Source organism: Condylostylus longicornis, unplaced genomic scaffold (assembly GCF_029603195.1).
Source record: "Condylostylus longicornis isolate FDR11 unplaced genomic scaffold, ASM2960319v2 ptg000006l, whole genome shotgun sequence".
Lineage (NCBI taxonomy): Eukaryota > Metazoa > Arthropoda > Insecta > Diptera > Dolichopodidae > Condylostylus > Condylostylus longicornis.
Window position 1 is genome coordinate 3,588,083 of NW_026577975.1, and position 26,315 is coordinate 3,614,397.

The 26,315-nt window shown below is 20.5% G+C and overlaps 1 protein-coding gene across 5 annotated transcripts in view; it reads right to left on the bottom strand.

Annotated features, from left to right (window-relative positions):
- Positions 1-9,737: 9,737 nt before the first annotated feature.
- LOC129618455 (serine/threonine-protein kinase par-1) overlaps positions 9,738-26,315 on the bottom strand; it is a 140,958-nt gene continuing 124,380 nt past the window's right edge. Inside the window, exons 8-15 of one of the 5 annotated variants that reach the window (XM_055533208.1) lie at positions 23,120-23,355; positions 22,019-23,014; positions 20,699-21,295; positions 20,145-20,356; positions 19,496-19,668; positions 16,102-16,537; positions 14,738-15,980; positions 9,738-10,219 (exon numbers count right to left, since the gene is read on the bottom strand). In XM_055533208.1, coding sequence (XP_055389183.1) covers positions 10,100-10,219; positions 14,738-15,980; positions 16,102-16,537; positions 19,496-19,668; positions 20,145-20,356; positions 20,699-21,295; positions 22,019-23,014; positions 23,120-23,355 — 4,013 coding nt within the window. In that variant the 3' untranslated portion in view covers positions 9,738-10,099. Of the gene's footprint in view, positions 10,220-14,737; positions 15,981-16,101; positions 16,562-19,483; positions 19,669-20,144; positions 20,357-20,698; positions 21,296-22,018; positions 23,015-23,119; positions 23,356-26,315 lie in introns of all 5 variants that reach the window. The other 4 variants (XM_055533206.1, XM_055533207.1, XM_055533205.1 and 1 more) reach the window with 4 other exon arrangements.

Below are 26,315 nucleotides of genomic sequence, written 5' to 3' on the forward strand. Positions count from 1 at the left end.
ACCTCTTGTGGTCATTACAGTCAAACACTCATAATTCGCATAGCTTATATTAAATTACCGAAATAAAAATTTCGACAAAGAAAATTTTGTAACATAAAAATTAAAAATTATAAAAGTAATTTAATTACTAATATTGTTTGTGATATTTATGTTTCAGATTATAGGGTTTATTTCCAGATCGCAGTAATGGTTATTATCATCAGGGTGAGGTAAAATCCTCAAATATCAAATTAATACGCAAGAAAAACTGTAAATTTAAAATTAATTCATCTTATAACATTAATATAAATCGGCTGTATTTAAAATTAGACTACTTTTACTGACAACAATATTGTGAATGACATTTCCATTATTGAGCATATTTTATATTAAAAATTTTTATTATGACTTAAGCGTGTCAAAATTGCAAAATGTACTATTTATTTATTCCAATTTTTATTACACAAAATAACAAATTCCAGTTTCAAATGTCAAAGTTCTAATGTTATAAAAATTTTAATATACGAGTACAAGATATCTTTTCAATTATGACATTCACAATTAACGGTATTACATTTATGTCAATCTTAATATTGTACACACCAATTTGAGTATATTTGCACATTATATTTGTATAAATAAGTATAAGTACTAAACATTTTCATCAAATATTTAATGAAAATTATCAGATCGATGATTGTGAGATTAACAATTGTTTGCTTTAGTTTTGGGACCAACATTTTATTGAATAATGTATTTTACACAGAATATTAAATTAAGATTGACTGTTTTATATATACAGATATATTTTGATAAAATATTTTGCATTTTTTTATATTGTGAATTTTTAACAGTTTTTTATTAATATCATTCCATTATTGTCATCTCTACCATATTATTTATGTACGAATAACTAAATAAGAAATGGAGCACAACACGCATATTGTGACGACTTTATTTATTTTTACTTAATTTTTCTTTCTTTTTGAAGTTTTAGTATTAATTTGTTTATGCATATATTTGATTTATTTTCAGTTTACAGTTAAGTATTGTGGAATTCACCATGAATTTAATTTATTCAGCATTTAAATGTATCTTGCTGAATTGAGCTGAAAGAGTATTTGTGAAATAATGTCAAAATTATTCTGTATATTATCAATGTTTTAAATTCAGTAATATAACACTTAGTAGGTATTTATTATTTGTATATTTAGTATTTTACATTTCTAATATTACTTAAATATTTTTAATTAAAATCTTATGAAATATATTTACACCAAAATTTTAAAAATATCGTTCTTATCGATAATATGTAATCGGTAAAATCATTATTATTATTATTATTATTATGGTTGTTGTCTAAATAAGTTTTTTAATATGGGAAATGTGCATAATATGTATTGTATAATTGAATCGGTTAAAAATATTATAGTAGAATTAAACGGTAAAATTAAAATTGTAATGACATAGGTAACACAATTAATGCTATTGTAAATTTGTATTGTAATTTTTGTGAATATTGTTTTTCAAAATTGGCGATTAAAGAATTTCGTTACTGTTTTATTATATGAATACAATTTTTTCTCACGGGGTATTAGTAATGAAATTTTTAAAAGGAGTCACAATAATTATTCCTACTTATTATTTTTATTATTTTAGTAATGAACAATATTGAAAGCAGTAAAGATACTATAGCGTCTAAGGAAATAGTACTTAATAGCATGAGTACAAGTGCCTTAAATACACATTTCGCAGAGCGTTGAAGAAATATTGCGTCTACCAAAACTACAAAATTATCTGCTATATCTACTTTTTGTTAAACATTTTGGTAAATAAATATAATTATAATGTTTCTCCCTTATTCTTTGTTCAATGCATACTGAAATTTTTGAAATTTTTGTCTGTAAAAATATTTCAAGTTCGAGTCAATTTCGCTTGTTTTTGACATAATGGTACAAAGTGAATTCAGTACATTCTTACTTTCGTTAAAAAATTCAAATTGTACCAAAATTAAGAACAACAAATTGATTGCAGATCTTTTATTTTTGGTTACGGGATCTGGTATTTTTAGTTACTGGGTAATATTGAGACAAAATTGAACATCCAGGAGAGAAAAAATGCATGTGGAGAAGTAAATGTGGGGAGCTTCAATGTTCTCCAAGAAAGTTAAGAAGGAAAAAATAAAAAATAAAAAAATATTATTATTCGAAATATTGAGGGGTTCACTAAAATTTATGGAGGAAAGGCGAAATTCGACCCGACGATGATATGTAATAGTTCATAATAGTTTTAGGTAACAAGTTTTTGAAAGATTGGTTTTTAAATAATCTAATAAACGGTAGACTAGACAAAGTAAGACAATGATCAAAATTTTTTAAATAAGTTTTTATTTCAATTACTTTTTTTTTCGTAATTTTTCCTTGTTTTTGATTCTTTTTTTTTAGTTTTATTGTATTTTAAGTATTTTTTTTCTATTTTTTTCCCAAATAATTTTTCAATATTACAAATTTGTTTTTTTTTTTCTGAAGTATGTCAGTATTTCCCTTGTTTTTAATAATAATAATTTTTCTTAATTTTTTTCTTTTTTTTTTACAAACTACCTATCGCAGGTTTAAAAATTTTTTTTTCTTTTTGTTTTAGGTAGATCAATAAAGTGATAGTATATTTAGTTATAAATGATTTTATTAAATCTATTATCAATATTTTTATTTATTTATTTATTTATGGTATAATACAAACTTTTAATAATTTTATTATTATTTAAGTTTTTAGCATCGATTTATTTTTTTCTGAAAAATATTTCAAGAAATTATTGATGAGCATTTTTAATATTTATATTGTAGTATGGTATTAAAAAATTTTAATTATTAAAAAAAAATTTTTTTTAAATTTTAGAATAAATTTTGTTTTTTTTTTTTTTTTTTTTGTTCAAGTTTTTTGTTTTTTTAATGTAAAGCAAATTAAAAATATTAAAATTAATTGTAATTAATTTTTAAAAATTTATGATGAAAATTAATTTGCAAATTGGTAAATATGCTTTATGTAATTATGCGAATCAACTTTATGTCATTGCAATTTACTAATTTTTGCAATTTTGTTAATTCTAGAAATATTTTGTGTTTGCTTTTTAAATAAATGAAATTTTTTAAATTAAAATGAAAAAGAGCAATGTAGTAGATAATGTTAGACTTGATATGTGATTTTGTATGTATGTAGGTGTATATGCTTGCCTATAATAAAATTTAATGATATTCAATTATAATATAAAGTAAAAAATTGTTTATAAAATATGTTGTGTAAAATAAGGTAGGGTAAATAGGGCGTAGCAGCAAGAAAAATTCATATTAACTTTGAAAATATTGTAAACATAAACCAATTCTATAATAAAGTTTTTTTTAAAACTTTTTAATGATAAAATATCACTAACCACTTAATGATTCGATACTTAAATTTTAAAATTTTTAATTCAGATTACCAAATTTTAAATTTATTTTAAATTGAAGCTCTTATTTATTAAAAAAATATTTGGTTTTATTTTAAATTATAATAGTAAAAAGCTTGTTTCATTAAAAAATCTGAAAAATTAGAATAATTCAAGAAAAATTCAAATAAAAATCTGTAAAATCTGCAAAAATTGTTTTTGTTTATAAGCATATCGAATTGTTTTTTATTTTAAGGTTTACTTGTAAATTCAAAATCTTATAATCCTATACATATTATTAGAAATTGTAACTTTAATTACCAATTATTTCCAAGTCCTAGTACTGTTACTTTTCAAGTAATTTATCTGATGATTGAAGTCCTCATTTTTTATTGTATTTATTGAGGTATTTTTAATAACCGAAATCCATATATAACTCAATAAATATTTTCAAACTTCATAATGCAATAAAATGCTACATACGATTTACTTCTATTACTATAGACACGTGTTCAATAGGGTATAGCTTATATAAGCTGTATCTAATCTGTTGTAATCACAAGAGCTGCAATAGTTTTATAGTGTTTTTTATTGTTATAAAAGTATTTGCGTTGTAAAAATTGTAAGTTATGGATAAAAATATTACGGTACAAGTATAATGGGCGAATTAAAAAAATTTTTTTATATATAATTTTCATTATAAATTCTATATTTAAAAATTATATTTTAAAGTGGAAAATGCAAGGTAATAAAGTAAAACAACAAAATTCAATTAAATTAAATAAATAAAATTATTTTTAATTTGTTTTCTTGCAAAAAAATTTTTAAATTTAATTTTACAATAAATTTTTTTTTATTATATTTATTTTTTTTTTTGTATTTAAATTTACTAGTTAATTTTTTTTTTTCTTATTATTTTTTTGTTTTATTTTTAAATTTCCAGCTACAAACTTTTGTTTTTTACATATACAAACATAATTTCTAAATATTCTTAAAACTATTATTTGTCTAGATTTTTTTTTATTTTTAAATATTTTTTTTTTTTTATTCAGATAATTGATTTTTTATTAATTCATTCTTTGGATTTTGCAATTAAAATTAATTTAATAATTTTTTTTTTTGCTTTTCTTGTTTTTTTTTGTTGTTTAATTTTAACATTTAGTGATATTTTGATGCAAAATTGAATATTCTAATTTTTGTTTTCATTTATAAATCAATTTGTAATTTTTTTTGTTGGTTTTTTTTTAAATTATTTTATTATTTTGGGATATTTTGCAAATTTTAATATCAAAATTTTTATACATTTTTTTTTTGGTTTTTTTTTTTTTGGGTATTTATATCATTTTAGAAAACATTTTATTCTAAAAAAAATTATTAATTAATTACAAAATTGAAAAATTATTGTTGCCATAGTAAAGTTTTACAATATGAATTACGTCTTTTGGATGGGCGGGAGGGGGGTGGGGATGGTTATAGGGTGAAGGGGAAGGTTGATTTTTATATATTAAAAAATATAAATGAAGGAAAATCAAGAGTCTTAAATAGCATATAACAAAAATTTTATAATAAATTATGCTTCAACTCAATAATAGAAGAATATAATAGAATTAAAATATAAAAACTAACTAGCTAAAAAAATTAAATTGTATAACCATTATATTTACTAATTAATTTGAAAATTAAAAATATCTTGAGAACCTGCTCATTAATTGTTTTTTATTAAAATTACTAAGTTAATCTTTAATTTATTCCTAGCAAAAATATTAAATTTTAAAACATTCATTGCATTTATAATTTATTATAAAATTTATTTTGAAAAATGATACATAGATGTCGTTAGGAAATAAGATTTTAGAACACCAACATTTTAAATCAATATCGCAATATTTGATTTTTCATCTTTCATTTATGTCATTTTTGACATATATTTGACATATTTAATATTACAATAATATTGAAAAATAAAATAATTAATTTATATTAATTTAAATTAATATTTAAAAAATTAAATCAACCCAAAATACAGAATTTTTTTTTTTTATAATTTTTTAAATTGGAATACGAATTTGTATAAGAGAAAATGCAAATATTTTAAATTATTACTATTGTTTTTTTTTATGTTTTTTGATTTATAGAATTAACAATATTTTTGTATTGTTCTATTTCTTTTTTTTTTTTTGTATTTTGTAAAAATGTTAAAAAACAAACAACTGTATGAATTTTTTTTCTCTTTGTTTTTTTTTTATAATTTCATTATAGCTAAAGTTGCCCTCTTTTTTTTTTGTTTCTTTTTAATTATTTCTTTTTTTTTTATTATGAAAATTTTCTATTTTGTAATTAATTTTTTATTATTTATTTAATTTTTGTTTATTTGTTATCAAATATATTTGATTGGTGTTCATTTTTGCTATTTTTAAAAAGTCTAAAGTTTTTTTTTTGTTGTTTTTTTTTGTTCTTCAATATTATATATAAATTATTAAGATTATTAAGATGAAAAGATTTACAAATTTATGTATTAATGCATTTCATGTATGTATGTATGAATTCATGTATGTATATATATAAGAAAATATGAAAACAAAAACTTAAAAGAAAAAATTATTAATATTAAAATTAAACATTTTATGATAGAATGAGTAAAAAGTAGAAAAATAAATAAAATTTCTTAATTAATGACGAAAATCGAAAATAACAAATTTTAAAAATTTTACTAATTAATTTCGTTGTAATTTTATTTAATTTTGTGACACTAAATTACTTAAAAACTGTCTAAGTCGAATTAAGTAGATTTGCGTAAATCGAATTTTATAATTTAGTAATAGAATTTCCGTTTTTTTGGAAACAACAACTGGGACATTTAAAAATCTTAGCTTGTTAAAATTGTAAAACTATTTTTGTTTTGTTTTGTTTGACCATTAAAATTTTTTTATTGGATTATAAGGTGTTGAAAGTACAGAAGATAAAAAATAAGTCTTAACCCTTTGGACCTTTATAGGTTTATTGAGAAGTAAAAAATATTTGCATATATTCATAATTCAATTCACTGTTATATTCAATTATAATAAGTCTTTGATTTAACTCTATAATTATTTCATAACTATTTTTACTATATAAGTCAATTAAATATTCATATAATAGAAAGGGATAATTATATATTAATTTATACATTGAGAAATTAACGATATTGTAATTTTTCATAATTATTGATGACGTTGCCAGACTAACACAAGGTCTTTTTTTAATGAAATTTTTATATTTTTTGTTAAAATAAACTTTTTTAATTTTTGATATCATACCATTTTTCGAAAAATAATTACTAAAAAACTATCAACACCTTAGAATTTAGAAAATTGTCTGTTTTCAGATTTAAATGAATTTTATGAATTGAAAGGAAATAATTTTAAATTACGATATTTTACTCTTACGAATTTTTATTTTAAAATTAACTTAGCCAGTTTTAACATTATAATGACACAAAATTTATCAAATTTTAATAATTTACAAAAAACAAAAGAAACTATTCCTGATTTATATATTATATATTTTTTTAAATTTATATAAAATGTCAATTTTTTTTTTCTTTCTCATTAAAGATTATTTAATTTTTTATAATTTTATAATAATAATAGCAATAATAATTATTTTAATGCAAATGTATACTATAATAATTTTACATTTTTTGTTTTTTCTTTCTTTTCTTTTTTAATAAATTAATAGGAACTCATAATATGTAATATACATATACACATTAACTAATATACATATGTATATATATATGTATACATATATATTTATTATTTGTTTTATTTTTTTTAACAGCAATTTATTATAATTTATATTTCTAATTAATTAGTTTTCATACAATTTTAATAAATTAATTTTTACAGTTAATAGAAAGAAAAAAAATAATCAAAAATAACAAAAACAAAAATGAATTTTTTATTAATTTATAATTTTATTCAATAATAATTAATTTTTTTATTTATATAATGCTATAAATTTATTTTTTGTTTGTTGCTTTGTTTTTCTAATTTGTTCTTTAAATCACCAATTATAATATTAGAATATTAATTAATTAATTAGTTATTTTATTCCAACATACATTTTTATATTGTTATATAATTATTTAATATAAATATATTTATGTATATGTATTTTTATTATATATATATATATATATTGAATATTGTTTTAAAAAATTTTAAATACAATATTCAAAATCACCTTGTAAGTTTTTTGTTTATAATGATTATAGGTCAAATTTTTTTAATTTTTTAATTAATTTTTATTTTTCTTATGCCTTATAATTTTACAATAACATTTATTTTTGTAATTATTATAATTAAATATTATTATTATTTAATTTAAATTATAAATTTATTATTACTTATTTTTTCATATTTTAAATAACAATATTTTTAAGAGCTTATACAATAAATTATATTTATATATATATATATTTTTATATAATATTAAATTTTATAAATAGGTAAATTCAATTGACCTATAAATGGAATTGCAGTCTTTACATAATATATATATGAATATATTTTTGTTTTTTTTTAATTATTATTTTTTTAATGTATATAATTTAGTTAAAATGTGTGTAAGTGTGTGTATGTGTTTTGTTTTTTAAATTTTAAATTTATTTACTTATATTTAATTTTATTTTAATATATATATATATATATATATATATATAAATATTTTGCATATTTTATTCTATTTATTTTTATAATATTTTGTTTCTAATTTTTTTTCCTTTTATAAATAAGATTTTTGTTTATGATAATTTCTTTTTTTTAAATGAAATTTTTTTTATTAATGTATATTTTTTTTGGAATTTTATTATGTATATATAAATAAGCTTAAAGATTAATTTTTAAATAGACGACAAATTGTTTTGTTGTTAAATTTTTTTTTCCATATATGGAGTAAAATAATTATATTTTAAGTATATTATGTATAAGGGTGTGTGTTATTTATATTTTTGTCCTTTTATTTATTTATTTCGTTTTTTTTTTGTTTTGCTAAACTAACATTTATAAACTACATTTAATATAATTGTAGAGTGATTTGTTTTTGGTTTTTTTTTGTTTATATTTTTTTGTTTCAAAACTTCAAACTTTGAAAAAGAAACACTCATTTATTAATTTGTCTTACAGTGCATGAAAAATGATTATTTTTCAATTATTTTTTTAATTTAAATATTTTTGCTTTGTTACTTCTTTATTCTTATAAAATTTTTTTGTTTGTCATTATCGTTTTCTTCAATTTATTTTTGTTTTATATTATTTCACGTATTTTACGTTATTTTGAATTAAAATCAAAGAAAAATTTAAAATTAAAAAATTATATAAATAAATAAAATATTCTTGAAAAAAATTGTTTTTGAGTGACAGTTAAAAGTTATTACGCATTTGAAGATGTCAAAGTTGTGTGCCAAAAATGACAAATATCTATATCTACAAATGTCAAAGTAATTTGCAAAATTGACAAAATAACAACACCGTTCTTCATTCTTTCAAATATATAAATGCTGTCACATTGCTATTGAATATTTTTTTTTCCATTATTAGAATTTTAATAAAAACTTTTAACAATGCGAAACGAAAACTGAAACGATTCACGGGACAAAATTATCATAAATTAAATTATTTCTCCTTCAATATATTGCAAAAAAAAATAATTAACAATGTCTTTTAATTTTAATTTGCCACTCAAATTTTAATTGTAGTCATTTAAAACAAAATTTTTTAAAATTGAATCATAATTATAAAAGAAATTTTTATTTTGATATGTTTATATAAGTTTTTTTCTATCAAAAATATTAAATGAATGTGTATACAAATATTAATTCAGAATTTCATTTTTATATAATAATAATTATGTATTTATTGTGGGAATTCAATTTTTCTTTTTTAAATTATACTACTGTAATTAAATCATTTTCAAACTTATTTCTAATATTACAGCACGCATTTGAAATTATTTAATATTGAATTAAAGCTTGCATAATATATTTACTCGTTTTATTTTTATAATAGCTATTTATATTAAAAACTTAGAAAAAAAATATATAAATTAATTTGAAATTCTTAATAATTTTATAACAAATATCACTTAATAGATCAATAAGTTTTGAATTTTAAATTTTGAATTAAATATATAATTAATATGTCAAAAATAGAAAATGGGAATCCCATAATAAATATTTATTATTATATAATTAATAATTATAAAGAAAATTATATGTAATAGCAAATTTATATAATATATGTAATTATATATAAATTTATGTAATTATATATAATAATGTATTACATAATTATTTTTTCACTTCTTCAAAATTTTTAACTCTATAAATCTACAGATTTTAGTGAGTGACTGCATAATATTTATATATTATTAAATTAAATTTTAATAATATTTTGTATGTACGTTAATATGAAAATTTTAATTTTTAATCTCCAGTAAATTTTTATAATCAGCCCCATAATATTTTTATTTAATTATATTTACTTTTTTGTTCTTAAATATTAAATATTTTAATATTTAATTGTTCCTATATATTTATTTTTTTTTTTTTTAAATTTATAATAAATATATATTTAATTTGTAAATAAGAATATTTAATATAATATTTTATATAATTTATAATAATATGTATATATGTATATAGTATATAAATAAATACTTTTATATTGATTCCATTTGTTCAGATAATTCTAAAATTGGACTTTCACTTAACGGTTGCATTGGCGGTGATAAAGGATGATTTGTATGCTGCCATGTTGGGGTATATAAGCTAGCAGTATTCTAAAAGAGATAGAATATGTTTTTTTTTTGTTTGTTTAATTTTTTTGTTTCGTTTTTTTTTCATTCCCCCATACATAGGATAGAAAGAGAAAACCGAGAAATAAATTAAGAAAACAGAAAAAAAATGATGGTAAATATATTGGAAAAAAAAAATAATTTAATTTTTTTTTATTTTTATAAATTGATTTTTAAAAAACAAAATAATAAAAATATTTTTTTTTTTGCATGTTATAAGTTCTATGCTTTTTTTTACATATTAATAATGTATTAAATTTGCATTAAGCTATACTAATTATAAATAAAATAAATATTATACATTTAATTTTATAAATTTTTATTATTAATTAATTAATTAAACGCAATAAAATCATACATATATATATATAAAATCGCAATACTATCTTGAAAATAATAATATTAGTTTTCTAAATTAATTAGCTTGTTTTTTTTTTCTTACTAATCATTTTTGTTTATATAATTCTGTCTATTTCTATATACATATACATACATATATATACATTAAGCATATTATTTTTAAATAATATATCTAAATCTAATATAATGATATAAATAACGAAATTAATAAATTAGTAGATGCTAACAATTTCTAAAAAAAAAAGAAAACAATTTTACAATATTAATATTATAAATATATCAATAATTAATGTGCTAACATTGCATATAGCTATTATATAATTAATTATCATTATTATTAATGGAAAATTAATAATATTAATAATAATGATAATAATTCCATAATATAAAAATAATAAAAATTTTTTCTAATTTTAAAAAAACACAGCATTGTTTTTGTTTTTTATCTTGCAATAAATTTAGCAAATAAGCTTTTGTATACCTATAATAATTAATTGTATAAAATTGTTTGATTTGAAAATGTATATATGTATACATATATACATCTTTGAAACTGTGTATGTACATATTTGTATATATATGTATACATTTATACATATATATTTCTATCTGTACAATAATGTATTTGGTTTATTAACAAAGCAGCAGCAAAAATCATGCAATTTAAAAAAATATACATTTTTTTTTTTATTTATTATTTTCTTTCGGAAATATTTTTTTAATTATATTTTAATAATTAATTTATAATAAACAAGCAGCATATTTATAACATATGTAATATTAAATTGTGTTTCTTAGCAATTTTTATATTTATAATTTTGATATTTTTTTTTATATTTTTTGTAAATACATTTAATAAATTTAGTATAGTTACTATATAATATCAATAATAATATTAATTTATTAAATATTGTGCAGTATAATATTCCTGTATACATATAATATGTGTAATAATTAACTATAATATTAATTGTATATATACAAATTATTATTTTTATATTTTTAATCTAATTTTATAGGCGTATATTCATTTAATATTTATTTAGTCTAATAGTTTTTCTTTTACAGCATGTATACCTAATTTCAACTATCTAATATGAATGATATTAAAAAAATAATAATTCTCTTCAAATATTATAATTGAATTTTGATTCTAATATTATTAAACTAAGAATTAAATATTAAAAAATTTCTGGAAAAAATTTAAATTTCTATTAATATTGAGATTTGTAGAATTAATAATTAATGTAAATATGCCTGATTTAGTGAGCAAAATTTCTATAAATGAAATGGAAATTATGTGAATTTATTTAATTATTTAATATTAAAATTATTAAAATTTGCTTATAATTAAAAAATAATAGGTATGTAGCTACTCAATACAATAATTCAAAAATATAATTGTTAGAAATTTAAAATTGAAAATAATTTTTAGATTATACTTATAAATTTATATAAATCATCTTATGGTCAAATGGTGAGAGTTTAGTTGAACCTATTAATTCACAAACTTAATACTTGAAAATATGTAATTGAATTTTTGTAATTTTTAATCAAATTTCTTGAAACAGAGCTTCAAATTACAGAAAAGCATTGTAGTAAAAAGAACTAATTTAATATAGTAAGAAAATAATTTGTAAATAAATATTAAAATAAATTTTATAGAGACTTTATTTCTAAGTTGTTAAAAAAGTTAATAAGAAAAATTTATTTTTAACTACCTAAAGTAATAGAATTGTTTCTAATAAAGCTCATTTTGTTAAAAATGTAATATTAAATCTAAATATAGAACTACTATGAAATTAAATAGGTCAATACCTAATTTTACTAATTGAAATATTATTCACAAATTGAACAAATAAAATTTCGAAAGAAAAAAAATTAATTCTTAGAAAGAGAAAGAAATATTTTACTACATGAATGAGAATAAATTCGTCTACTACATATTATTGTATTTATGTAAAAACACTAACGTTCAAATATGAATTATCTAATGATTAATTAATTTTTGATCATATCTATATTGTATATTACTTACTAATAGAGTAATATCAATATATTGTATATTACTCTATTTATTAATTAATATAATTATTTATTAATTATATTTATTAAAATTAATTGATATATAATATTTATCATACAATTTTTATATTATTTAATATTATATTGTGTATAATATATTCTTAATTATGAATAAAATGCATTTAGCATATACGTTATATAATATGTATATGCTACATAAATAAAATTATATCACTATAACAAAGCTTTATTATATTCAGCTAAAAACTATATAAATTATTTTTTTTGTAAATTATTAACAAACAAACATTTTTCATTTTTAAAGCAAATTATACCAGCTAATAATAATATAGCAATAAATATATAGAGCTATATAATTATAAACACTAATAAAATCAAATTAATAAAAAAAAGTAAATAAAATATTTTTTTTTTTAGATAATACTTTTAAATTCCAATAATTTAATAATAGCATCTATAAAAATGGTTATCATCAGTCATAAGTTTTTGAATTTTTAGATTTTTTTTTTGTTTCTATATAGCTATTTGCTCAAAAACTTAAAAAAATTCGATTTACATACACATGTTTACAATATGTGAGTCACTTTTTCCAATCGCTTAATTTCGTACATTTAATTGATTCTCTATTATTTACTATTAGGTAAAATTGTAACTTTCGGTTCTCTCATATTTTAATTCAAATTAAATTTCAAGACATTTTATCAGAAATTTGAAAGAGAGAGAATTAGTTTATAGCATTATACGAGTACTAGAGAAAGTGACACGAGTAAATGAGCACATTTTATATAACATTTATTGACATTTTATACATCATAACCACATTTGTTCGTAGTTGCATTAAATAAAAATGTCAATTCCTATGTGAAACTGTATGCAATTTTACTCTAATGTCATGTCAAAATCGTTAAATCACTTAAATTCGAAATTTGATTAAAATAAGTGACACTCATAGCAAAACCAGGTAATGTAATTTCCAATCTTTTTTTTTTTCAAAAAACTATTCAAAAATACAACTTTTTACATACATACGTTATTTTTACTACATACATATGTAAATAAATATTATCTTAATTGTCAATATTTTTAATAAATTAATTTACACTGAATATAAAAATTTAATAAAATTTCATTCCATTAATTAATAAATTTTAAATGAAAACAATTTCGAAAGAAAAAATTGGAAAAAATTTTCACATTAGTATTTTTTTTTCAAAAATTTCTTTAAATATTTTGACATTTTTAATGACAACTTTCTATTTGTCATATAATATTTAGTTTTAATTGAAATTTATTTTAATTAATTATTGACATTAATTTTTTTATAATTATTTTTAATTGAACGTTAAGTTTTTTTTAATCAAGAATATTGTTACGCTTTTAAAATTTTATATATGTAAATAATTTATAGTAAAAATAATATAATAAATTATTAATGAAAAAATAAGCAAAAAACATCAAAATAAAATTTTTATAAAAAAATTAAATTAATTTTTCATGTATTCAATAAATAAAAAAATCCAAAGAAATTATGTTTTTAAAAAGAAAATTACTGTTAGTGTTATTATTTTATAGATAATTTAGCCAAAGTCAGTATTCTTTGTGACTGGCACACTTATAGGCGTTATATATACATAACTTGTATAATTTTAGAAAAGCGTATATTTTTAATTCAACAAAAAATATAACAGTTTAACAAGTAAAATTAAACAAAATTATAGTTATAAAAATTATTCTAAAAAAAAATTAAATCTAAAATTAATTTATATAATATGAATATGTGTATATATATATATATATATATATTATATAGTTTAGTAATCATATTATAACAATAAAAAAAATATTAAAATAAAATAAAAGAAAACAGTATTGAAAACTTGAAACACAAAAAAAAACAAATACTTTTAACAAAATATTAATATTATTTTATTTTTTAAAAACATTTGGTTTCTACTATATATATATACTTATATATATATATATATATATATATATATATATATATATATATATATAATGTATATATATACATGTATATAAATATAGATTAATCTAAAATATTGATCATCCTATTTATTGACTTGTTGTCGTAAATACCTGGAATATTGGAGAATGACTAGATGATGATGACCAGGTGTTGTTATCTAATGATAATGTTCCATCATTTATTTGACAAGATGTTTGCATTGAACCTGGCAATTGATTCCAACAATCTCCAGTTGTACTTGAAGAATTAATATTTTGTAAATTTGTTGTTGAATTACTACCACTACGGCTAATTAATAATGATGGACTAACACTCGGTGGCGGTTGTTGATGTGGTTGTGGTGATGTTATAATTGGAAGTGATTGTGGTTCTGGACTTAATTGTTGTGAATGTTGCTGTTGTATATGTGATGTTTTCATAATTTTTGGTGAACCAGATACTGATGGTGTTGGTGATTTATTTAATATAACAACTGAACCAGATATTCCACATGATATTGGATTTAAATTAATACTACTACCACCAATAATTGAATTTGGTCCAATTGAATTTGCTGTTGTAATATTACCTTCAACAATAGCTTGAAATGCTAATAAATCTTCTGATTCAATTTCATTTAATGGTAATGGTGGAAGAATTTGCTGTTGTTGAGCTATTTTATAACTTTGTTGTCGTAACATTTGTCTACGACTTAAATTTGTTTCGAGTGCAACTTGCTTTTGAAATATTTGCCTTTTTTGTTGTAATAAACGATGTTGCATCAATTGTTGTTGTAATGGAGGTTTTTGTAATTGTGTTGGATCAATTATATTATTATTTGTACCACCAGTAATACCGCTTGTTATATTATTTCCACCACTTATTGTATTATTACGATCTGTAGATGATGATGATGATGATGATGGTAATGATGATGCTCCTGTTGATTGTACAATTATTGATGATGGAGAATTTGAATCTAATCGCATATAATTTAAAAATTGTGTTATATCTGTATTTTTATTATATGTATTATTAATTGTATTTGGACTATTATAATAATCAGATTGTTTTAAACTATGATGAAATAATGTTGGTGGATTTAAATCCATGGCAGTTTTATTTGGATTTATATGAAATTGACTGTGCTGTATTTGACGGACGGTCATTTCATCTGGTGGTACATTTGATTGATATTGTGTTTTTAATTGAGCTGCCTCTTTTTGTAATACATGTAATTCTAATACACCTTTTGCTTTATATGCTTCATGTAAACGTTGACTATTGAATGCAACACTAGTATTAAATGGATTTTCTGATTGTGAATGTAGAATACCCTGTGCCACAAGACCATCACTAGCTCTACGACCTTCTCTGCAATGAAATACACACACATATATATATATATATATAACAATATGATTTTTATTAATAATAATATAAGATTTTACAAAATATCATTATTTACCAACATAGTATAAAAAAAAAAACTCACCTAAAATCAACTGGTGATCTTGTTATTGCACGACACCGTTTTTGATTATGATGTGGATGATGTTGATTACTATTATTACCATTTAAATTTAAATGTCCTGCACCATTAATATTCATTGGATTGTGTCGGGTAAATGAATTTGGTGATTTTGCTGATAACGAAACATAAACACATGGATGTAATGAAGTTGAACTAATAACTGTAGCTGAATCAGTTTCGGTTGAAACAGTTGCTGTTGTTGCACATGATGGTAAACTACCAGCTAAATCACTACAATCCGATAGATTTAGATCTAAACTTTCAAATGTTGAAAAATTACTGCGTGATGATTCACAGCTTAAATTTTGACTTAAACTTTTTGAATGAAAATTTGTTACAACTCCACTGGATGAACTACTACTGGCATATGAATTGAGACGTTGTATTGGTGTTGGAACTGTGGAAGGTGTTTCATCCATTTCTAATTTTTAGTTTCATAATTTTTTTTGTGTGTTTTTTTTTTTTAATAAAATTTTTTTTTTTTTTGTGATTTGGTTTTTTTTTTGTAAAATTTTTTGAATTTTTGTGAGGAGGACAAATTGATTGAATAATTTTTTTTAACGTGTGTGTGACGGAAACCAAAACGAGTTTTATTATATATATATATATATATTTGTGTGTATATATATATAAATATATTTGTTATATATATATGATATATATATTTATATAAATTATATTTTTATTTTTGAAAAAATGAAACGAAAATGTAATAAAAACAAGAAGTAAATAATAAATAAATAGAAAAATGTGTAAAAATATTTTAATTTTTTTTTCTAAATATAATAAAGTATCTTTTTAAGTACGTATTTAATTATAAAAATAAATAAGGGATTATAAATGTATTGTAGTTTTTTTTTTCTTTTAATTTTGAAAATAAATTTGGCAATAAAAAAAAATTAAAATTAAATAAAAAATTGTTTTTGAATTGATAAAATTAAAAAAAAATAAAATAAAAACAATTAAAAACAAAGCGCATATTTTATAAGAATCATGGTGAGTTTGCAGGTATGTCGAATTTGGTGAAAATTTTTTTATATATATAAACTGTCTAATACATTTATATATATATATACATAACATTTGTATGTATATATATAAATTACTTTTCTATTAAATATATAAATTTTAAAATTATAGTTGAATTATTTAAAAAAAATAAATAGCAAAATCAAATTTACCACACAATTAGTACAATCATTTTTTTGTTCTCAATATTAAAAACTCAATTGGTTAATTGAGGTGAAAAAAAAAACTAAACTACATAATTTAATAATTCTTTCATTCTTGTTTGGTTTTTCTCATTTTATTTTTTTTTTATTTTAATAAATTTATTAATTAATGTTGATGAAAATTATTTTGCTAAATAATATAATTATGCAATTTAAATTAAAAGGAATTTAAAACAACACAAAAGGAAAAATTATCAAGTCCAAGTATATCGAAAAATTCGTTTTGATAATAAATGAGAATTCGACATGTTTAAAAGAAAATTAATTCTCTTTTTCAATTTATTATAGTAAAATAACAGTATAGAGCTTATTATAGAAAAATAAACCTTATACCCTTACAAATTATTCTTGTAATAACATAACGTAAACTCAATTTTTATCGAAAAGAATTCATCGGTAAATAATTTTGAGTGTGTATTTATCAACATTTAAAAAAGATAGAATCAAATGGCAAAAAAAAAAAGAAGTTCCTATTTTTTCCACAATAAAAATTTCAAAAAAAATATATTATAGCAACAAGTATATTTATAATTATTATATATTAAAAAGAAAATTTAATCACATAGCGCAAATTCCATGGAACAAACAAAAAATTTACAAAGAACGAAACTAAATAAATAATTAATTAACAAAGCCTAGATTTAATTATATGATGAAAGATGCCTTAATTACTATACATTTATATATATGAATAAAATTATATATATGTATTAAATATTTTTAATAATAACTGTACATGTATACAAATTATGATATTTAGTAGATTGATTCCCATACATCAATTCAGTTAGAAATAATTAAACATTTTAGTAAAAGAAATATTAATTTATTTGAATCATACCATACATTGGGATAAATGCAACTGAACTCAATTGGGTAGCGTTCATTTAATCAAAAAAAGTAATATACACGGTATTGCCATGGTAATGAAATTTTTTTGATAAATTTTGCACAAATTAGTAACATATTTTTTTTATACATAGCATTTTTATATTTGATTTTTCACTGAGACTAAATTGATGTAGTTGAAACAAGCCTTATTTTGTATATAGAAGACTGAATTTTTAATCAGTCTTCTATTAATTGAGAATAGTAGAGTATACATTTATATAATATAGAAATTATTTGTGTTTATATTTTTGTAAATTCATTTTTTTATTTTTTAATCTTATAAATAATTGGAATCATAATATTTAACAATAGATTTTTATGGTAATCAATTTGATTGTCAATATTATAATGCTCCGTTAAATTTAATACAAGTTCATGATTCTCATTTTATTAAGATTTTAGACTTTTGTATAGTTAACTGTGACATTGGAATCAATATTACATAGTATTAATTCTACATCATTTTACAAGTGAAATTTATAAGCTTAATTATATTGTAATACAATGCACTCCCGCAAATTTCAATGTCAAGTCAAATTGTATATTAGCTCATAAATTTTTTTTAGTCTTTTATTGAAGTCTTTTAGTGATTGAGACAAAAACTGCACATTGATAGTCTTAAAAGTTCATTTAAATTACGGAAATTACGATACAGTTTAATTATGAACAATTCAGTTTAAAAATTTATTCCGGAATTGTGTTAGCGTATATCTATAAAAATGTTATTACAATTTTGAATTTATTTCTATGGTAGAAAAGGTTAGTTAAAAAAGTATCTCGGCAGAATATAATTTGTTTAATTTATCATGAACTCGTAAAATATTTTACGATAACATTCATTCAAATATTCATTTAAATTTTATATGAAAACTTTCTGTCTGTTCTATAATTTTGAATTTATCTTCTCTAAGGCATTTCTTATTTTAAAATTATTTTTAAATTCAACTTAGAAATAAAAAAATGAATTGTATAAGAATTGATTTTTTCTAATTAATTTTATATTCTTTTTGTTTTCGTTCTAAATTAATAAAAAATGTTTTTTAAAGCATTCACATTATTCTTATTCTTTTTTTTTGCTTTATAATTAACTATTTTATGGTATTTAAGGATAATATTGAACATCTACAAATAATTTTAATTTTTTTTTTTGATTTTTCGAAATTTTTAGAAAAAAGATTTAAAAAAAAAACTACAATAAATTAATTTCTATTGCCATTCACCTTTTAACTCACCTCCATGGTCAGTATCACAACCTTCATCGGTACTCGAACTATATTGGGCAGTTATTTGTGAATAACGCGGATGTAAATTACTAGAATTTTCATTTTCCAAGGTTTGTAAATAGCTATATGATGTTAAATTATTTAAGTATTCCTTATAGGAAGGATTATTGCGAGTATATTCACTAAAATGAAAATTAATAAAATATTTTAATTAATATGGGCATGTTTTATATATAATGCAAAAGTTAAAAAATATTTTTTATATTGGCAGATATTTAATTTAATATGAAATATGAATTAACGCAGTTTATACTTTATTGGAGTTCAGGCTACGAGTAACAAAGAAGTTAGAGCCAGAGTCAGAGACAGAACTCCGGTTAGAAGCAGAGCTAGAATCAAAGTCAGAATCGGACTTGTAGTTACAGGTAAACTAGAAAATTAAATAACAAAATATTTTTTGCCTATAGGGAATTTGAAATCAAAAAATAACTGAAATTGTAGTCGAAATTGCAGCGTTATGAAACTTACTCCGAAAACTTACTTCATAATAAAGAAGCTTAAATAATAAATTGAAAATTTCAATACTAAGTTATGGGTTTCGAACTTTTACATAACAATAAGAAGTAATACATACTTAATATCTTATATTAAAATATACCTATAATTTGTAATTTTATCTTTCCCACAGCCAATAGTATCACAATGTCTCACATCACTTGATTGCGTATTTAAATTTCCTATGCCAGGATTACCTCCTCCACTACTATTATAGTTACTGCTTGCACCTCTGCTACTATTATATAAATGACTGCCGCTATCTTGATTTATTTGAGACAAGTAACGACCCCCCGATTCAGTTGATGCTCTCGCCTAAAATTATATTACAAAATATAAATAAATTAATAATTTGCTTTAAATAATGAAATATGAATTCAACATTGTTAATTTCCCAAAAAAAAAAAACTAGAAAAAAAAATAATTTACAACAACTGGTTAGTTAAAAGTTGATAGAACAAACATATATAAATAACAAATTACAAATATTATACTTTCAACTAAGAAACAATTTGTTTTATAATTATAGCAAAAAAAAAATAATAACATACTATGTTTTAAACTATTAACAAAAAATCAAAGAAAAAAACAAATTTAAACGAGGGTAAGAAGACAAAAAAAAATCTATGATACATTTAATTCTAAAAAATTATTTACATCAAGTGAAACCAACGGTAAAGGACTCTGTTGTAATGTGTGAAAAAGTTTTGATGCTTCAGCAGACATAGTAAAAAATCCCGATGATGGTACTGGCATTGAATGCTGATGATGTAGATTACCATGATGATGTGATGATGAACCTGAACTACTACCACCGCCACCAGTTCCAACTGAATTTGAATGATGACTACTATGATGATGATGATGGTGGTGATGTAAATGATGTCCTCCAGTATTATTACCACCTGAACCACCACTAACTGGTAAACTTGATTTTGAATCAAAACTATTTGATGATGTTAAACTTCTATGTGGAGTTAATGGTTGATGAGTTTTATTTATTGTTGGATCAAGACTATTACTAGCACCAATACCAATATTAATACCAACATTAACACCACCACCACTACCGCCACCACTATTACTATTATTACTACCACCACCAGCATTAACAACACCACTACCAATAGCTAAAGAACCTCCACTTGTTGAATTTAATGATGAATGAACCGATGGTACAGTCGGTGGAATTGCATCCATTGGATTTATTGAAGATAATACCAAACTACGTGATGGATCTGATATAGCGGTAGCCTTAAATATTAAATTATTTTTTTTTTCTGATATTTACTATTGCATTTTTGTTTTTTGTTTTTTTTTTTTAATTTTCTTAGCAAAAGTATGAAGAAAAAAAATTACTACTTTGAAAGAAGTTGATATATATATATTTGTCTTTGTATATAATGATTAAGTATAGAATGGCGTTGGAAAAGAATGTTAGTTATTAAAATTTATTAGAAACTTTTGTTAGTATAAAAAAAAATTAAAGCTATATTTATGCAATTCAATATGATTATAGTTTAGTATGTTAAATTTGGGATTAATTAGTCCACATGATTTACATTTAATTTTTGATATTACAAAATGGTGGTTTTACGTTCTATGTTTCGGTTTAAAATTTGACCAATAATCGGGACATGGAAATTACGAACGATGATTTTTTGAATGATTTTGTAGTCCATAAATTTTACTCAAATTTCGGCCAGTGAATGAAAAAAAAAACAAAAACTATTCTATTCACCATGTATACATTGTTCAATTACGGAATTCAACTCATACACCACACCAATGAAATTTTCTAAATTTATTTGATTTTAAACATATTCTTTTCCAACACCTCTTACAAATTATAATGTGAAAGAGATTTTTTTTTTTGTTTATTTTGAAATGAAACTCAAAACAAGGTAACATGGATGTCTACAACATAAGCTTCTTTCAAAGAAAAGAAAAAAAATAATGTATCTTACAACAACTTACCTGTTGCAAGAGTCTTCGACAATCTTCTGAACTTTGTTTTAATATTCTTTGATCGATACCACACGATAATAAACGATTCGATGGGACTCTATGTGATAAATCACGTGATAAATATGAATTACTTTCTCTTAATAATGGTGTCACATTACTACCACTACCACTTGCACTATTACCACCAGAATATGGTGAATTACATTCACGTTCTCTTGTTGCTAAAAATGCTGACGAAGGTATTGCTGTTAATTTAATATTATTACTTGGACTACTTGATGATGAATTATTATTATACATTAAGGAACCACGATAATATTGATGATGATGTGATACACCACCAATAATAGAACTACCGTTACCACCACTTGTAATAACATTACCACCACTTCCAATATTAGTAGTACAATTAATATCACGATTATAATGTGATGTTTGTTCACGTATATTAGTATCACGTAATGGTATCATTCCAGTTGGTACTAACATCATTGAATTATGATCATATCCAGATAAATTTGTTCCTAACATAACACTTCCTAACATACATGAACCACGATCATTATTACTTGATGATGATATTGCTGTATTTTGTATATGATGATGATTTTGATGATGTTGATGATGATGATGATGATGATGTCTTGGTGATAATGATGTTTCACGGCCATCTCGACTAACAGCACCACTAGCTGTATGTAAATTAGCACCAATTGAATTTAATCCTAATTTACGCATTGCTTGTTCAGCTATTGTACTTGGTCGACGTCGTTGTGAATCTAAGGCATGTGGATGTTTACCAACTTGATTACTAATAGCACCAACAACAGTACTACCACTTGAATTTGTAATAGCATTTGGATGTACTACACCTAATCCCATTGATAAATTCGATGTTGATGTCATATGTGATATTGAATTTGTATTATCTTGTGATAAAGAACGTGTACGTACTCTATCTTGTAATAATAAATAAATTGCAGCTATATGATCATAACTATTTTTCTATATTTAAAGAGAAAAATTAAAAAAAAAAAAAAAAAAATATGTAATTTTATTATTTTTTTTTGGTTTAGATCTTAGCTTTATTTTCAAAATTAATAAACTTACTTTCAGACTTTCTCTCGTTTTAAGTGGATCAATACCAACAAATTCTGCCATTATTCTTAATATATCTTCATTTGGTTCAACTAATGATGTACCACCAGGATGTGTTGCTGATATTTCTGATACAACTGGTGTTTCCATTACTTCAGCCATCATCCAACGATGACGTTTTATTTGTTCAATTGTATAACGGCGGGTTGGATCTAATACTAGCATCTTACGAATTAAATTTTCACAGTCTATAAATAAAAATATAAAGAAATAAATTAAAACTTATTAAAAAACTTTAAATATTTTAATTAAAAAATTTATTTTATTTCAAAACATAGGGTAAAAATTTTTAAATTTTAAAAATTTATAAAAATTTAATTTTATGTCAAAAGTTTAATTATTTCTTTATTAAAAGAGGGTCCAAACTTTCATTATAAAAGTATAAAACATAAATTGTTAAAAGTTTATTGACCCTATTATTTTAAACATTCATTACTGACTCTATGTAAACAATCACATTAACATTCAGAATAGAAATTGTTATTGTAAAAGGAGAAAGAGATTTCTTCTCTTAATGAATAAGGAGTACCTGCCCTTAATATACTTCTTACTTCTCTTATTCATTATGCTCAACAAAAAAAAAATGTTTTTTAATTAAATTTAAAATACTTGAATACTCTAAAAATTAAAGTTTTCCTGTAAAATATTTTTTTCGAAATTATTTCATTACAATGTAAATAATAAAAAGAGAAAGAGAAAATAAAGAGTTCTTAAATTTTACCGTTTCTTTTTTCTATGTACAATGTTAGTTTATGTGTGTAAATGCAAAGGCAGAAAACTTGTGGGATTTCATATTTTCGGTGTTTGCTTTTCTCTTTTTTTTATATGGTATTTTTGAATGTTGTTATCCTTATTATATATCAAAAAGAAAACATAATTTTTTTTCTCGTGTTATATTGTTTATTTATTTTTCATCTTATTTATTTTCTCATTTCTTGAATTCAACAAAATACAAAAATTAATGATAAGTAGTGCTTTTAGAAATGAAAATGCACAAAAACAAAAAAAAAGATGGAGTAAGTCTTTTTTTTTTATAAAAAATTCATTTTTAAATATACAAGAGTATTTTTTAATTTAGTCCATATTAAAAAAATATTTTATGGGTAAAAGAAGAAGAGAAAAAAAATATTAAAATATCTACTTTAGTTCTAGTAAAATATTTAGTAGCACACTTCTAAACTACTTCTATTTTTATTTAATTTTTTTAGATTTGTTTTAAAAATTCAAAATGAATTCAATGAATTCTGTTTTAATTCTTCAACATTTTAATTATTTAACAAAAACAAAAAAGAGTAAAAATTTATGTGTCGTATTTTTTGTATTTTTATGAATTTTTATTTTTGTTTTTTATAAATTTAAATTTAAAATTTAAAAAATTTAATATTGAATAATTGCAATCTTACTCTTTTATCATTTTACTCACCAGGTGGGAAAAATATTTTTTTTACTCACAAAGTGAGAAGAAAATTTCTCATATTTACTCACTCTTTTTAAGAAGGTGAGTAGTTTGGGCAAATAATTTAAAATAAAATACATATGAGAATAATGAGAAAAAACTCAATATAATAAACAAAATTATTAGAAAAATGGCATATTCAATGCCATGGCAAACAGCTGGCTGGAAAACTGAAACCTATACTCCTCTTTTATAGCACAGAAGAAAATTTTCCAAGTTAAAATTGAAGTGCAGGCTCTTCTTTATTTAATTATTATAATATTTTACTGAAATAATAAAATTCAAAAAAACAAAATCAATCCCTACAAAAATCTAGAAAAGAAATGTGAAAAGTTAAAATAGGGTGCAGTGTAATTTTTGTTTTTTCTATAATAATTATTTATTGTTGTAGAAATGTAATTAATAAATTACGTAAGGGTGTTAATTCAAGCAAAAATTTAATTTGCGTTTTTTTTTTAATTCTAACAATAATATGCAATTTAATAATAACAAAATTATGCTTTTAAATTTTCATCTCTTCCATAAATTTTGTTAAATTTTTTAACCCTAATCCGGTGCCCGCAGGTGAATTATCTCCAATTTTGAAAATATATATATAAATAATAAAGAAAAACAACAAAAATAAAAAACAAAAACATAAAATGAATATTTTACATAACATATTTTATAAATAAAAAGTTTTGGGTAATTTGTGTGGGTAAACGTATAATGTGTGATTATTTTTTAATTGGCATATTAGGGTTAAATGCTCTTCATAAAAATTTTTATAGCAACATCAAAATAACTTTTTTTTTTCCAATTTAATTATTAAATATATGAAAATCAGAATTAAATAAACCGAATTTTAATTTTAAAGTTCATTGATCTGTGCAAGGCATTCAAAATTTAGGCATTCATTCTAAATCTACTTAAAAAATAAATAATAATTTTTATAGACAAAAATTAATTGTGACAATTGTCTATACATGTATATAAAAGTTATATAATGGAATAAGTTCCTCTTTTTTAGTTTTTATTCTAATTATTTTTTTGAATGTGTATAGAGGAAGAGAATTAAAAAAAGAAAATATAACAAATGAATTCAAAAACTACAATATTTCCTTTCAAAAAACGATTCATTTTTTTGTTTGTTTCTATGACTCTCAATTTTCTTTTTCTTCTGTATGGCATTAGTTATGTTTTTGCTATACGTAGATGCAAAAAATACCACATGTCTCTTGCAATAAATTCCATTGTCTTTTATTTTATATATGTTTTATATTTAATCATCCTATGACAAAAACAAAAAATTTAACAAAAATAAATAAAAGAATTCGTAAAAAAACACAAAATCAAAAAATTATGTTTTTGTTTTTTTGAAGTAGAATTGGAAAAGAAGATGTCACTATATGTTTTGAGATAATGATGAAGGCAAAATTAAGACTTCTAACAACAAAAATTATTCTAAATTGAAATTGTTTCAAAAGAGCTCCTGAATTTGAAAATAAAGTTAGGCTAAAATTTGAACTATAAACAAAGTGTTTTAAATATGAACAAAGTCTAAATGAATTAAACTTTTTCAGTCACAACAATTTTTTAAATTGATAATTAATGTATGTAAAAAACACATTCTTTCAGAAAATCTATAGAGTACAGCCTACACATTAAGTGCAACAAAAAGTTTTTACAAATGTTATTAGTGTATAGGTCGTC